This window comes from Vidua chalybeata, chromosome 7 (genome assembly GCF_026979565.1).
Source record: "Vidua chalybeata isolate OUT-0048 chromosome 7, bVidCha1 merged haplotype, whole genome shotgun sequence".
NCBI classification, from domain to species: domain Eukaryota; kingdom Metazoa; phylum Chordata; class Aves; order Passeriformes; family Viduidae; genus Vidua; species Vidua chalybeata.
The window spans coordinates 34,201,746-34,216,174 of NC_071536.1; the positions used below are offsets into that span (position 1 = coordinate 34,201,746).

General features: G+C 36.7%; 1 protein-coding gene across 1 annotated transcript in view; it reads right to left on the reverse strand.

Annotated features, from left to right (window-relative positions):
• Positions 1 to 14,429, reverse strand: part of LRP1B (LDL receptor related protein 1B) — a 632,825-nt gene that overhangs the window by 191,495 nt on the left and 426,901 nt on the right. The window contains exons 17-21 of the mRNA XM_053947419.1: positions 12,436 to 12,561; positions 10,573 to 10,689; positions 7,165 to 7,245; positions 5,752 to 5,919; positions 3,867 to 4,049 (exon numbers count right to left, since the gene is read on the reverse strand). Of these exons, the coding sequence (XP_053803394.1) occupies positions 3,867 to 4,049; positions 5,752 to 5,919; positions 7,165 to 7,245; positions 10,573 to 10,689; positions 12,436 to 12,561 (675 nt within the window). The remainder of the gene's footprint in view (positions 1 to 3,866; positions 4,050 to 5,751; positions 5,920 to 7,164; positions 7,246 to 10,572; positions 10,690 to 12,435; positions 12,562 to 14,429) is intronic.

Consider the following 14,429-nt stretch of genomic DNA (forward strand, 5'->3'; position numbering starts at 1 on the left):
GAACCAAACCAACCATAACCCAAAGTAAATTGAAGTTGCTTCCAGTAGTGCTCCTAATCTGTTATTTTAATCTTTAATGCATTCAAATATTTACAGAGAAAATCAGTTTCCCTGCCTTTCTTGTGCCTTAGTGAAGATATGTTTTATAATGAAAGACTCATCTTTCATTATGATAGATATGGCATGTTCTTAAGTAGAATATACTTTCGAGGAATTAATCTTTGCCAAGATTCTTAAGAGATGGACTTAATGAAATATTATGACTGTCTTGAAATCATTACTTAAAATTCACTGAAATATTTTTCCTTTATTGCCCCTTAGTGAAACTCACACTTCTGGTTTCCAGAAACGTCTTTAGTGAAATTCCACCATAAATTAATTGCCTCAATAGCTGTATCTGCCCTTTTCCAAAGCTCTTTTGTGTAACACAATCAAACAGAAGGCCTGAGCAGCAGCTATGTGGGAAAGCCTGATCCAAATGCTTCTCCAATGTTTTTTATTTCCTACAAATATTATCAACAGAATTAACTACTTATACATCCCTTCAGTGTTCCTCAGGATACTGAACCCAGGAGGTTTTTTGTCTGAATATATCTTCAACCATAGGAAAACTACTTTGGTGAAGCATTAATTGCTCTGTTTCCTCTTACAGCTAATTCTTAATACCTAAAGCTGTAATGTAACACCTTCCTAAACTACAGCATGGACTCAATCTTGATCCCATCAACATTACAGAATGTTCCAACCTGACACATTTTACAAAATGTTGTGATGGTTAGTGATCTCATTTGTCCTGTAGAATACCTATGGGACTTAGACTGAATCACACTGCTTCAAAAATGTGGTCATTTCTCAATTTAAAGATTTTAGTACAAAACAGATGTTTATAAATGACTCCTGGATGAGATAGAAGGAAAAAAAAAAAGCCAAAAAACCCAGGCCTAAGGAAGAACAAGAGAGGTGATACCACAGAAAACAATGTGGCCATGAACTAAGAATAAAAATGCTACCAATTTCCTCATCATGTTTCTAGAAAACCTTTCCTTCCCAGTCTTCCTCAGCACCAGGTTCTTTGGTCACAAATCTAATCTGGACTCTGACAATCCCCATCCAGACAGCACCAGTGCTGCTTTTGTTATATTCTTCCAGCATCACTGTGATCTGCACCCACTGATTTGATTTCCTCTCTGTACATTCCTTATTTTCCATTCCAAACCAATACTGCTTCTTTCCTCAAAATCTTTTTCCTCTCTAATATATTATTACATGTAAGAGAGAAAAAAAAAAAATAAGGAAAGTATAAAAAAAATAGTCCACAGAGTAGCATCCAAAATGGTAGGATACCATCAACTGCTACTTGAAAAATAAAAAAGAACAGTATGATGAATAAGTGTTACAACTCAGATGTACTGCTTACTAAACTGAAGCATTCAAGGCTCTTTTGCATTTTTCTTCACAGAAGTACTTTATTATGATCACTAGAGTAATTAGATGACATTTTAAGTGAGATTGCACAGATTCTGCTCTTGGTGCAGCACTACTAGCTGAAAAGTAGCGAGATGGAATAAAAAGCATAGATTTATGTAGTACATAAAATTGAGCTGAAGTACATGCCTGTAATAATTTTTGGAGGACAGAATCAGAGTTTAAAATAGAAAGTTGGACCTTTGTACAATTTAAATTAATCTAGTCTACTTTAAAAGAAGCCTAATCTAATTTAAAACCAGAAGATAATTGGCTAGCAGCAGCCCAAGAGTAGTCAATCCCAGTCAGGTAATGACTGCTTCTCACATCCTACTGCTACACAACCTCCAGTATATTTTCCATCACACATCACTACAAAAAAACATGGGATGATTTTAAAAAAAAAATTAGAAAAACAATTCTGAAATCTGGTAGCTCAAGTACCCTGCAGCATTTTGGCTGACTTTGGACACAGCAGCTCAAGGACTGCCCAGGCTGGACAGTTCCAGCAAGACCAACCAAAATAATAGAGATGTAAAAACATAAAACAGAAATGGAAGATATGCAAGGAGAGAAGAAAAGTATTTGTTTTTTCAACAAATAACGCTTTTAGGGACCCATAAGCCATTCAATATCTAAAGGGAGTCAAATGACTTGTTAGGAATTTAATGTTAACTACTAAAGGCAAAAGACAAAAAGCCATCTATGTAAGTTTTAGAATACAGAATACACTCTGCATAGGTCCTTAACTGAATATTGGAAAAGGAGCTGGGTATGATGGGTTCTTGAGATCACCATCCCTGTAAGCAGAAAATTCCCTTTTGGCTGAATGCTGGCAAATCCTGGTTTTGTAGCTTGGCACTCATGCCTGTGGCATTGTGACACATCGACCAAAGCCACAAAAGCCACAGTAAGGAAAGACCCTGCAGCTACTATTTACAGACATAAAATGAAAAGAAATAAGCAAAAAATGGGCAGTACCATCTCACTATTACTCTTCTCACCAGCTGCCCCTTCCCTCCTGAAGAACTGGCTGTTTCAGCTCCCTCCACACACACAGAGCCATCACATTCTGTATCAGATGTCACCACCCAGCAGTCTCTGAGGGGACAATTAGCCAGTGCCTCCTCACCAGAACAGCTGCCATAAATGCACAAGCCAGACAGCATTATTTCTTTAGAATCATGCACAGAGAAAATTACACTTCTTCTGAAACATTCCAGTAACTATTTCTCATAAATTCATATTACTCCTTTGTCCAAACCACATGGAACAAATGGAAAAGTAGCTAAACAAAAATTTGCTTTTGCTGTTTTCTGCTACAGTGCATTACTACATGCCTCCTCCAGAACAGCAGTTTTGCCCCTTCAGGAGGAAGGAATATTGCAAAAGAGAAGATGATGACTGTCATAACTGATTTTTCCAGTAGTGTTTCCACACAACAAAAAAGCATGATTGCATTTTCCTTCAAATCAAAGCTGCATACCCTTGAATTTAGCAAATTTTTGATGAAAATTTTTAGTTTTGCTTTGTTTCTATGTGACTGCCAGAGAAGTCTCCTTTGACCCTGTAAACTGAGACAGTGCCCTCCTTTAACCTGACTACAAACCAAGAGAAGTATGTAGGATTGTGGGCTTTGAAATGGGGTTCTAGTTCTCTGTTGAAAAAAAAACCTCATTCAGACAATTATGCTGAATTTAACTCCTTGCTATTTCCTGTTATTATGGCAGCTGTAGTTGGGAAATCTTAGCTTGCTGTGAAAGTTGTTTTAACCCTAATATCACACAAAGTTTTCATAGAAATCACAAAAATATTAATACTGTGCTAATATATATTAACTTCTTCTTTAACTGGACTTTCCCTTTTAAAAAGTTCAATCTAAACATTATTGTTTATATCATTGCATATCCTCATGCAATGATTGCCACATTCTTATCCCATCATTTAGTGTAATATACTTAGAGAAAAAAAAAAAAATAAACACAATCAAAGAATGCATTTTTCTTCCAATACTGCACTTCAAATTTCCAGTGCTGTAGTTCTAATTCTTCACAGTATTCAAGGTACTTTATACCATTTAATTCAACTTATTTCTAGGGCCAGAAAAGGGAAATAAAAGAAAATACCTGAACTTTGGAGTACTATTAAATGCTTTATTTAAGTATTTGGTGTGATGTACTATCATAGAGAGTGGTTTCAGCTTTAAGTAATCTCAAAACTCATCCATTTCATATTGTAAATCAGAAAACAGGATGTGTAAATCAATATTATTTTCCTGGTAGGAATACAATGGGTAACCCCACCTCATTAGTATTAAGCATAATTTAAAGAGTAGATATGTGATGAAACAACACAAACTCACACAGACACACACAGAGTAAGTGAGAGGAAGATGCATTTACCTGTACTCCTGCAGGAGAACTTTGTTTTCTCATCACACACCCGCAGAGTTCCATTGCAGCCTTTCTCATCACTGCCATCCTCACAGTCCTTCTCTCCATCGCAGCGCCACAGCTCCGGAACGCAGCTCCCGTCAGGACTGCACTGAAATTCCCTCCCACTGCACCTTCCAGGAGAGGGAGTTTCTTAGAAAAATAAGAATTACATTGAAGAATTTGCTTGTGTGAAATTTTTTCCATTCCAAGTCTACACTGGCTTAGAATCCTCTTCCTAACCCAGCTCAAAATCAGAGTTCCCAAGCATAACACTCAAAATGCCCTGTTCCATGCTATAACTCATCACTCCAACACAAGCTTCAGACAAACTCTTTCTTATCCTCCTCACTTCCTTCACTCCCCCGCCTGCACATGCACAATACTGATTTTTATTTCCTTTTTTCACATCTGTTAGACAGGAAGGAGTTTGGAGGTATAAGGAGGAGGAACAAGGCCAGTGAAATTTCCCTGGTGTTGCATAAACCCTGTGCTTAATCCTCAAGCTGCTTTCCCTCATCCTTCCTCATTCTCCTTTTTTACCCAACAAGGTCCAGCTCCTAATGCACAGAACCTGAAAGGTCCCACCTGTGCTCTAGCAAGGCCCCCACATCTGCCTGGTTTGTGCTGCCACAGCACTGCAGGAGCAGCTGGAGCTGTTCCCAACTCCACAGCAAAGGGGCTTCACTCAGTGCAGCCCTGGAATCAGTGCTGACTGCTTCAAACAATAATTACTGGGAGATTTTAATTATTCATCACATACATAATTCTCTAAGCATTTTCTAGCTTATGGCCATTTCAATTTTATTCTTGCTTTTCTTTTCTCAAGCTATTACAACTGTATTTCTGTTATTTAATAAAGTACTAACAACAATAACATGAACTTTAAAGTAATGGCATACTTATACTTTCCTGCTTGTACCAAGAAGCATTATTTGAATCAATTCCTATAGCTACTTATAAATATACATTTTATTTTATTTAACATTACTTTGTTGGGTTTTTTTCTTACATAATCAGCATTCTTGTATTCTATTGTAAAAGGTTAGAGCAAGACTTTAAATTTAAAATGGAAATGACAGGGGTAAAAGTGGATTGTTCAGTTCCAGACTGATCATTTTGATAGAGATAGATAAAAATTACTTTTGTGAATATATAAAATTAATATGGCATTCTGATAATTCGTGTATTTGTATGAGGTATCCAACTAGATTTAAAATATAAAGTTATGAAAAGGGACGAATAACATTGTGTACAATTACTTTGTTGCAGAAAAAACATTAGGAAGAAAATATGAAAGATATTCCGTCATTCTGATCTGATTATTCTTTATCCTTTGCCATGAGCATCCTTCCTTTCTCTCCCCAGTCAAATAAATACAACGTATGGCATTTAAATAGGACTGTAGTTTGTTAAAATGCTTTTATGTTTAAAAACCCCACAAACTCAAAGACTTGCATCACACAAAAATGGGAGTATTACTGTTCCACTGCATGAAAAAACCAGAAAATATCAATAATAACTTAAAGAATGGTTCTTACTGTCTCTTAACCTAGACAGCACGCATCTCTGCAATAAGACAAACACCACATCTAGTATAATTCACTGAAGTAAAACTGTAAAACTTTTCTCTCTGTAATACCTCTCTGTTCTGTTTTTAAATGCATTCCTCTTCATGATACACTTCTGTATTATCACATTGCACTTGACATATTTCCCATTCCAGCCTTTACCAAGGTTAAAAGCATCTCCTCTTTGTGCATTGGCTGAAGGTCAGGTATTTAAAACAAATTATTCTCTGTGTTTATAAATATTAAAAACTTGGAAGAAAAAATAAAATAAAATAAAATCTAACCTTCCCTGCTGCAGTTTGTTTTGGTTTCATCACTGAAATCTCCACAGTCATTGTCACCATCACATGCCCAGTGCCCTGGGATACATCTGCCATTCTGACACCTGAACTGATCAGCAGAACACGAGTGAACACAGCCCAGCTCGTCACTGCCGTCACCACAGTCATCATCTGCAAACAACATTTTAAAATATTTTAAAATATAAAATTTCTGAACAAAATATGTAAGGAGGGAAAATCACTTTGAAAAAGGCAAGAGAAAAAAAAAATCCATTAAATAAAGTAGTATGATTTCTGCGCACAGGTATCAAATTATTTCGAATGCACGTAGTAACTTAAATCTTATTTACCAACAGCCCTCAACTCAGTAATTTTGGATAGTCTAACACCTTACTCAGTTATTCAATCAGAGACAGCAGCAAGCATAAAAAGCCTGTAGATTTTCTTAATTTCTTTAGCTGTGTGTGACTACACAGGCTTTCAAACACAGTTGGTTTACTTTATTCTCTGTGATAACCTAAGACAGTTAATCACAGACACAAACAGCTTCATATAAACCAAAATGAAAACCTAATAAATTTCAATATTATTAAACTTTGTTTCCATGTGTTTACAAGAGTGCAAAGTGGAAAAAGCACATAAATAATCATGGACTGCAGTGTCTCATTACTCTAATGTTGTAGTCATTACAGCAGTCTTAAGGCAATTCCCGTAAATTGATCGTGCTCATCAAGGGAGGAAGGAGATAAATATGTTAGGTACACTCTAAAGGGTCTCCATGCACAGAAATTCATCAGCACACTGTGACAATTTTGGGAATTTGTCCACTTACAGCTAAAAATTCCAGGCAGACAAATAAAATTATAGAAACACCAAATGCTTTGGACCAACCCAATGTTATTAGGACTGGAGCAACATCACTCCCACACCACAAGCTCTGAGAGGAGATTCATTTTAACATTTAAATATGTATTCTTCCAGCCAATAGAACTAAACACATTGTAAAGTTTTGCTGGCCTTCACTCCTCAGGGATGCTATTTATTTAAATGAACTTGTCCATAAAAAACAAAAAATCAGATATATTGGTCACCAAAATCATGTTGTTTTCTAAGAACAGAAAATACTTTCATAAGCAATAGCTTTGCTTTCCTTTTTTTTTTTTTTTTTTAGTAATGAATCATCATGCTTCATTCTACATAATATAATATTTGTACCTATTACGGTACCCAATGCCTCATTCCTTATCTGAACCTTCAGTGTTGCTGATTTCTAGGCCATATCAGTAATTCTGAAATACTTTATTTATTCTCTGGCCACTTACAAGTCAATATGAGTCTCAGAAAAAAAGAACATCAAAGCAATATTTATGTGATATCCCTCATATTCACTTCAGATACAGAGGACTTGATACTTGCCTGAATCACAGAGCCATTTGCTGCTAATGCATCTTCCATTTCTGCAGATAAACTGAGTTAGTGGCTCACATGTTGGGAATTCTGTGAAAGTGTTCAAAAAGAAATAAAAACTATTTAACATAACATCCTCTTCAGCAGCATTCTGTCACCTTCCTATATGCATAGAATACACAAGTGTGTGTAGCAATCATTTGCACCTTCCAGGTATTTAATCTGGAGTGGAGAAAAAGGTGAGACACCAAAAAGAAAAGATAAAATGGCTTCAAGCTGTAAATACTGTCCAAACCCTACTTTTCATCAACATGAAATTCATTCTTCTGTGATAAATGGTCTGGTCCTATAATCCCATCAGACCAAGGCTGCTTTTCCCACTATGACAATATTTAAGACTAACCATAGCTTGATGACTGATACAAACTCTATTTTCTATGTGCTTATTTACAGAGAGGATCTCCAATTGCAACAACACTGCCAGGAAGAGACAGGAAATGGAGCTCTATAAAATGGGAAGGTTAAGTACCAAGCTAAAGAACAGCCAAGAAATAAAGTTACTCTACACTGGCATAATAAAATACAAAATTAAAATGTCAGCCTTCACAAGCAATTCCTCCCAGCATTCCAGTAAAGCAGTAGAAATCTGAGAAATTATTACTCACAAAGAATTATCTGTATTGATCACACATATTTGTTTCTATAATTATCTAATATGCTTCTGAATAGAGTAACTAAATATAGTTTGAATTTTTTCAGACTTTTCTTCTAAATCCAATGACATAGGTAGACGTGTGTATTTATTATTAAATTGCTAAACACTCTGGGAAATACTGAAGAGTTTTCTAAATTTTTAAAACATGCCACATAAATATAAGACTTTCTTAGCATGAGTACTGAAACAACTTTGTTTTTTCTGAACCTCACAATGTTTTGGCTCAAAAAGAGTTGCACTCTGATGAAGCACTAAACCAAACCTGCTGAATCTAATAACAGATTTAAAATAAAATAATTTTTTTATTTAAAAATTACACAGAGAACACCAAGAACTTAATTGAACAGAGGTGACTATCCTGCTTCAAAAGTGAAACGGGTAAGAAAAAAAAGCTACCATTGAAGATAGTGCTTAGCCACAATATATGCCCCATGTGCTTCAAGCAAAGCTGGAAGCAACTTTTAATTTTGCTTTTTCAAGCAATTTTTCCACAAATTTAGCTCATTCATTAAATGTAATTTTCCTCTTTTCCATACATGAATGCCTCCATGACTTAATTTTCTTTATGTTCACGTGTACAAAGGGACAGAAACTGATTAAAATGAATTATGATTACCCTCACTACCACCAGCAGCAGCCAGCTCACGACCCCCCAGCCCAGCACAGCCTTTCCAAGAATGTTTTGTAGCATCTGCAGAGTTTTCCCCAGCCTTCATTAGCCACAGCTCCTGCTCACATCCCAGAGGACACCCAGCACTTCCCCTCATTGTCCCCATGGTCCTTTCCTACTTCACAGAACGAGATGCACATCCTGCAGCTCACCCACACCCAGCCCTGTCCTGAGTGCCCTGGAGACACAGAAATGAGGAAAGGTGACTCGAGCTCCCCGTGAGGTCTCTCCACAGTGTAGACACCTGTCCCCACTTGAAAGGCAAGATGTGTTCCATTTGCCATCTGTATGGCAGTTATCTTCTGTTAACTGGGCAATTTTTCCTTATCTCTTCCACAACCAATTTTCCCTCCAGGGAGACATCTGCTGATAATGGACTATTGAATGTCACTGCATGACTGATAAGAACTAGAACATTCCATTGTGAGATGCTCCACCCAGAGGGAGGAGCCAAGCATTCTTATTTATATAATCTGGGTTTTGGGGACACCAGACTCAGCGTTTTCTGCTGGATTTCCAGGAGGATTGCTGCCATTCCAATTTGGACTGCTACCAATACCCTGACCAAAAAGGGTGTCAGGTTGTATTCTGTCTCTGTCAGTGGTTTTTCTTTTCTATTATTGCATGTATTTTGTTTTCTTTTTCACTTTTCCTAATAAAATGTATTTCTGACTTGGAGTCTCTCACTGGTTTTGTTTTCAAACCAGAACACCAATCTCATTTCTCTCTTGTGTCCTTATGAATACAAGAATTTTAAACAGTTTAATAGAAGGAAATATGTCCCACTAAACAGAACACATAAGTAAATGCCATTAGCATGCCCATTAGTGATCAAATTATGGGGCAGGATGAAAAATGAAATATTTGACCATATTTGCACAGCCAGTGTTTGAGGATAATGAAACAACATGCTAAAACATGAAACAAGTTTGGCTACACAGAAAAACAGCCAGTGACATAAATCCTGGTTAAAAGATCTGAAGAAATATCCCAGGTCAGCTGAGAGGATACGGAACAAAGCTCACAGGAAGGGTTTCCAAAGGTGCCAGTAACATCTGTGTGTGGCTGATGTGCCTGCGAACATGAGGTAGAGGCAGAGAAACTTCTAGCACTGAGAGTCAATGCTGTGCCATTAAACTGAGAGTTAGAACTTTAGAGAATGAAAAATACAAATCTCCTGGTCACTCATCCTACCTCTGTATACAACTGAACTTACTTGATCTGAAGCAAGGCCATTAGAAGTCTACCTTACTAATATTATTATTTTTTTATTCATGTGAAGACTTTGTTTTTTTGCCTCATCCCTGCAAGTGCTCAATGCCAGTTTGGATGGAGCTCTGGCCTGGTGGGAAGTGTCCCTGCCCATGGCAAGGGGTTGGTAAAAAAAAATTATCTTTAAGGTTCTTTCCAACCCCAACCACCCTGTGATTCTACATCATGTTCTGTGATTCTGCATCTGCAGACAGCTCATTGACCCTTGTGCTCTCAGACTCACAGCAGTTACCAGTGCCCTGCAAAACAAGTGACTATTAAAATCCTTAATTGTTTGGAAGCAGCTGATTAGAGAGAGCACACCCCTCTCTGCAGTATCTCAGCAAAGCAGCAGTCAGCACAGCTGCTGATACTCTCATGATAGAACCAAGAATTTTTTTTTTTTTTCTGAAAAATACAAGATCAAATATACTTCTGTTGAGGCTTAAAACAAGCTGATTTTATTGACATCTAGAATATGCTGAGGAGGCCCATGTGGAGAGGTATGTGGCAGAGATAAAGAGCAATTTTTGAGGGTGACAGCATTTGATAATGGGCTGTAAATTAAAAAAGTCTTGATTGATCTGCATATTTGGTATTGTAGTTAAAAACTCATTAAATAGAAAATGCTGCATTTGCTTTGGGTTTATTTATCAACCAAACAAATTCTATTTGCCATTTCAGAAACTGTATTATCATTTCATTTGACAAGAGATCCCTACATGTTTTACGTGTTACAGAAGAATTTTTCCTTTCCCCCCCAAAACAAAATTCCACTTACCACAGGATGTCATTTCATCAGTTCCATCTCCACAGTCATCCTCCCTGTCACACAGCCACGACGTTGGAATACACCGTCCATTCCCACAAGAAAACTGATTAACCTGACAAGTTCTTGCTGTCAAGACAAAACACTCCAAAAATACAAGGGAAATGGACTAGATCCATTAGACCTCTTGGTGGGTGTCTGATTTTAGAAGCTGCAGGGCTGGAGGGCACCTCCTGGCCTGCTGCACCTTTCCCCTCCTCTGACTAAACATCATTCACCTCCTTTGATTTCAGAGAAAACTGAGGTCATCTGCAGGGCTGTGTTCTACCTCCGCTCTGTGGAATTCTTAGTGGTTTCTTCCTCATAAAATAACATGAAATTCTAGATATAATTGTGCAAAACCAGGTGGTAAGAAGAGAATTGATATGCACTAATGCTTGAAATAAACAAAGATCAGGTCATAAAAATGCCCACAATTTGGGATATTAACAACCTGTACTCCACACCATGAACAATGATCTTGTGAATTTTGTATTTACAAAGGAAAATGGGAATTAGCCTGTGTGTGATGGGCCTGGTCTCACTGTTCTTAGAATCCTTTGCAAACACTTGACTGCAATCATCCATTAAAGGAATCAATGCATGTCTTTCTCCTAAAGAAATAAGGATCACTAAAAGAATTTGTGCTATGTAATATGTAACTACAGAAATTACTTTGAAAGCTGATGAATTGTAAAATGTCACTAAAAAGCTAACATAGAAAACTGTCATTATGTATAATTTTATTTAAAATTTGAACCCATAACAATGCCAGAGATAGCAACATAGATTTTGATTCCAAATTTAAGCTTTTAGAGTTCATCTCCATGTTATTCTACACCTTAAAAAAAATGGCTGATATGTCAAAAACCCTAGTGGCTGAAACAATATTTCTTAATTTGTTATTTTCAACTACCATTTTCCTTTTTATTCAGAGACGTAGCTCAAAACACAAAAGAGGAATCTAAGTTTAAAATATTTCAAAGTAATTTTTTTAACATTAACTGTGTTTGCCACTGCAGGAACAAATGGAAAAACAAGAATACAAAATTCGATCCATTGCCAACTGACAGAGGATTTAAAAAATGGTCCTCAAATTAGACTCTCACCCTACAAGCAAACAGCTGGATATTAAAGAATATCAAGGCAGTAAGGCAACAGGGAATAGTTTAATACACAATGTGTGTGGTCTTGCACTGCACTTCAGTTCAAAACACTCATCAGCTTATTGATGGCTGGCATGTTGCATATTTGAGATTTAATGCTTGTTTAGAGTACTCTGACAGCAAGCACTAAACATCACTTCCACACAAGCAAAGGACAGATTTGGGAATTCCATGATTTACTACAGTGGAATCAGTAAACAATGCTCATCTTGCTATTTCCTTAAAAACCCACTCACCAGTTAATAATTCAGAAATGAAAAAAAAGTTCAAGGCATCAAGTGGAAACTGAATAACTAATTATGTATAAACTAAATCAGCATAAAATAAAATTTACTGGTGACGTGGCACCCATCACAGCACGTTAATAAAAAATGTTCTAACTGCCAAAAAAGATTTGTACCTCAGAGTTTGTACCTGAGCATTGCTTTGGCAGTCGACCCATATGGAGAGATTAAGAGCTGAATAACATTGGAAAGCACAGCCAAGCACATGGATTAAGTAAAATATAATTTGCATTCCAGCCTTGGTGGCATCAAAATCTGAATTCATTTAAAACATCAATAATCAGATTATAAGCACCAGCTTGATTCAGTTCAGTTCAAATCAGTCCTGAACTGTTCATGGAACTGAAGTTAGAGAACCTGTTTGCACAACCAAGTAAAATTTTTACCTGCACAAGTTTTATTTGATTCGTCTTCGTTATTACCACAATCATTAGCTCCATCACAAAGCCACCTCTTGGGAATGCAACGATTATTTTGGCACTTAAACTGATCATCAGGACAGCTGTGATTGACTGTGGAGAAAAAAACAGAGGTTTTTTTTTTCCCTAAGAAGATAACCTGAGAAAAACAGCTGTGAAATCTGTGAAAAAACCCATTAAATGCTGTTCCCTAGTGATGCAGTTAGTGTGGTTATCCTGTACGTATAGCTACCATGACATAAAGATTGTTCAGCAAACCAGTCAATTACAAACACTGCAGCACTTCAGTCATAAATTAAATAGTATCTAGTAAAGATGCCAATATGGGGATCCTCTTCTATTAGGTGATAGAAGATAGCAGCAGTTTATAGAGCTGTTTCCTTAAAGAAACATGTTCTTAATCACATTTGGGCAGTGTGATGAGGTTTGCAAACTAAAGTGCATATAAACAAAGGAAAACACCAAAGAGAACAGCTGCAAGCTGCTAAGTGCAGATCCAAAATATGATACCACAGTGAGCAGGGATTTGGGCAGGTCATAAAATGCTTCTAAAATGAGGCACATTACTGTCAATGGCCACATATAGATCTGCTGTTTACTCACCATGAAATTGTAGGTGTCAAAAAGTGAAATATGCAACACGGTGTAAAACTAACAAAAAAAAATCTGGTATTCAGGAGTGAGCAAGGTATCTCTCAAACATGTTTTTGCTGGCTACCAATTCTCATGGAAAGAATGAAGCTGAATGCACAGGATTTATGTAAATACTATTGGCCTGCTCTTACAACTGTAGTAAGTGTTTATGTTCTGCCTTCTTTCATGCTATTAACATCTATTATTAGCAGGTCTTGCTCATCTCAATCTAGACAAGAACAGTAAACTGCACATGGTTCCAAACGCTGCTTAAAAATAATCTCCAGCTATTTTTCACCTACTCAGCCATTCGCAGGCTCTTTTTTAAAGTTTAACATACATCTGGAAACAAAGGGTATCTAAAATGAAAAGATGTCTTGCAGGCTTATCCTTGACATTTCAGTAGCTTTTATCTTTGACCTTTCTGCCTATTCTTGCAATTGAGGATGACACAAAGCGAGGATGATATCAAAAACACATGAACCCTGGTTTGTGTGCAGGGTGCAGAAGCACAGGAAGCAGAGATTAATTAATAATCTGAGCAGAAAGGTGTCCCAAATCTCGTACTTCCAAAGTCTGCAATGTGACTGGAGAACAAAACTGGGAGCATCCAAGTAATAAAATCACAAGTTGAAGATTTTGTTTTTTTAATTTGACTTTAATACCTGACATAGATACTGCTTTAAATGGTCGTTAAGCTTTTGCTCATATATATTTAGTAATGTGTATTCTACTGATAATTGCAAATATTTCAAACTCATAAAGAACTATTGGAGTTACTATGGCAACTGCTGAGAAGAGATCAATGTTATCACACTGGCATGTAAACTATAGATCACATTCAGATTTAAGACCAGGTTATTATTACATTTATATTTGTATAAATCCTCAGAGAATTACAAGCTTTGATCAATGAACTGGTCTTTCTTACACTAATTTAAAAGACAATCAAGTCAAATCTGCTGAAAGATTTTCCTTCTCACTGTCTTTATTAGCTGAGCTCCTTATTTTAAGTGCAGGAAATGCTGGTTTCAAAACAAAATGAGAGTAAGCACTACAAGTCAGGACAAGAAAAATATTTTTAAAAAGATTACTGAAATCAGCAATGACTACCACATGGAGCAACCAAAATACATAAATGCTGTAAAAAAACCCACAATGAAACAAAACACATCCAAAAGTAGCAATTTAACAGCCACATGGCAAAAGGTCTAGGCATTACAGAGGATCACAAGATCCTTTGTATCAGCAGACTCAGGCCCATGTGAAGCAGGCAAGATTTACCCAAGGATGAATAAACAATCACCCTTCACAAACACATTCTTTCA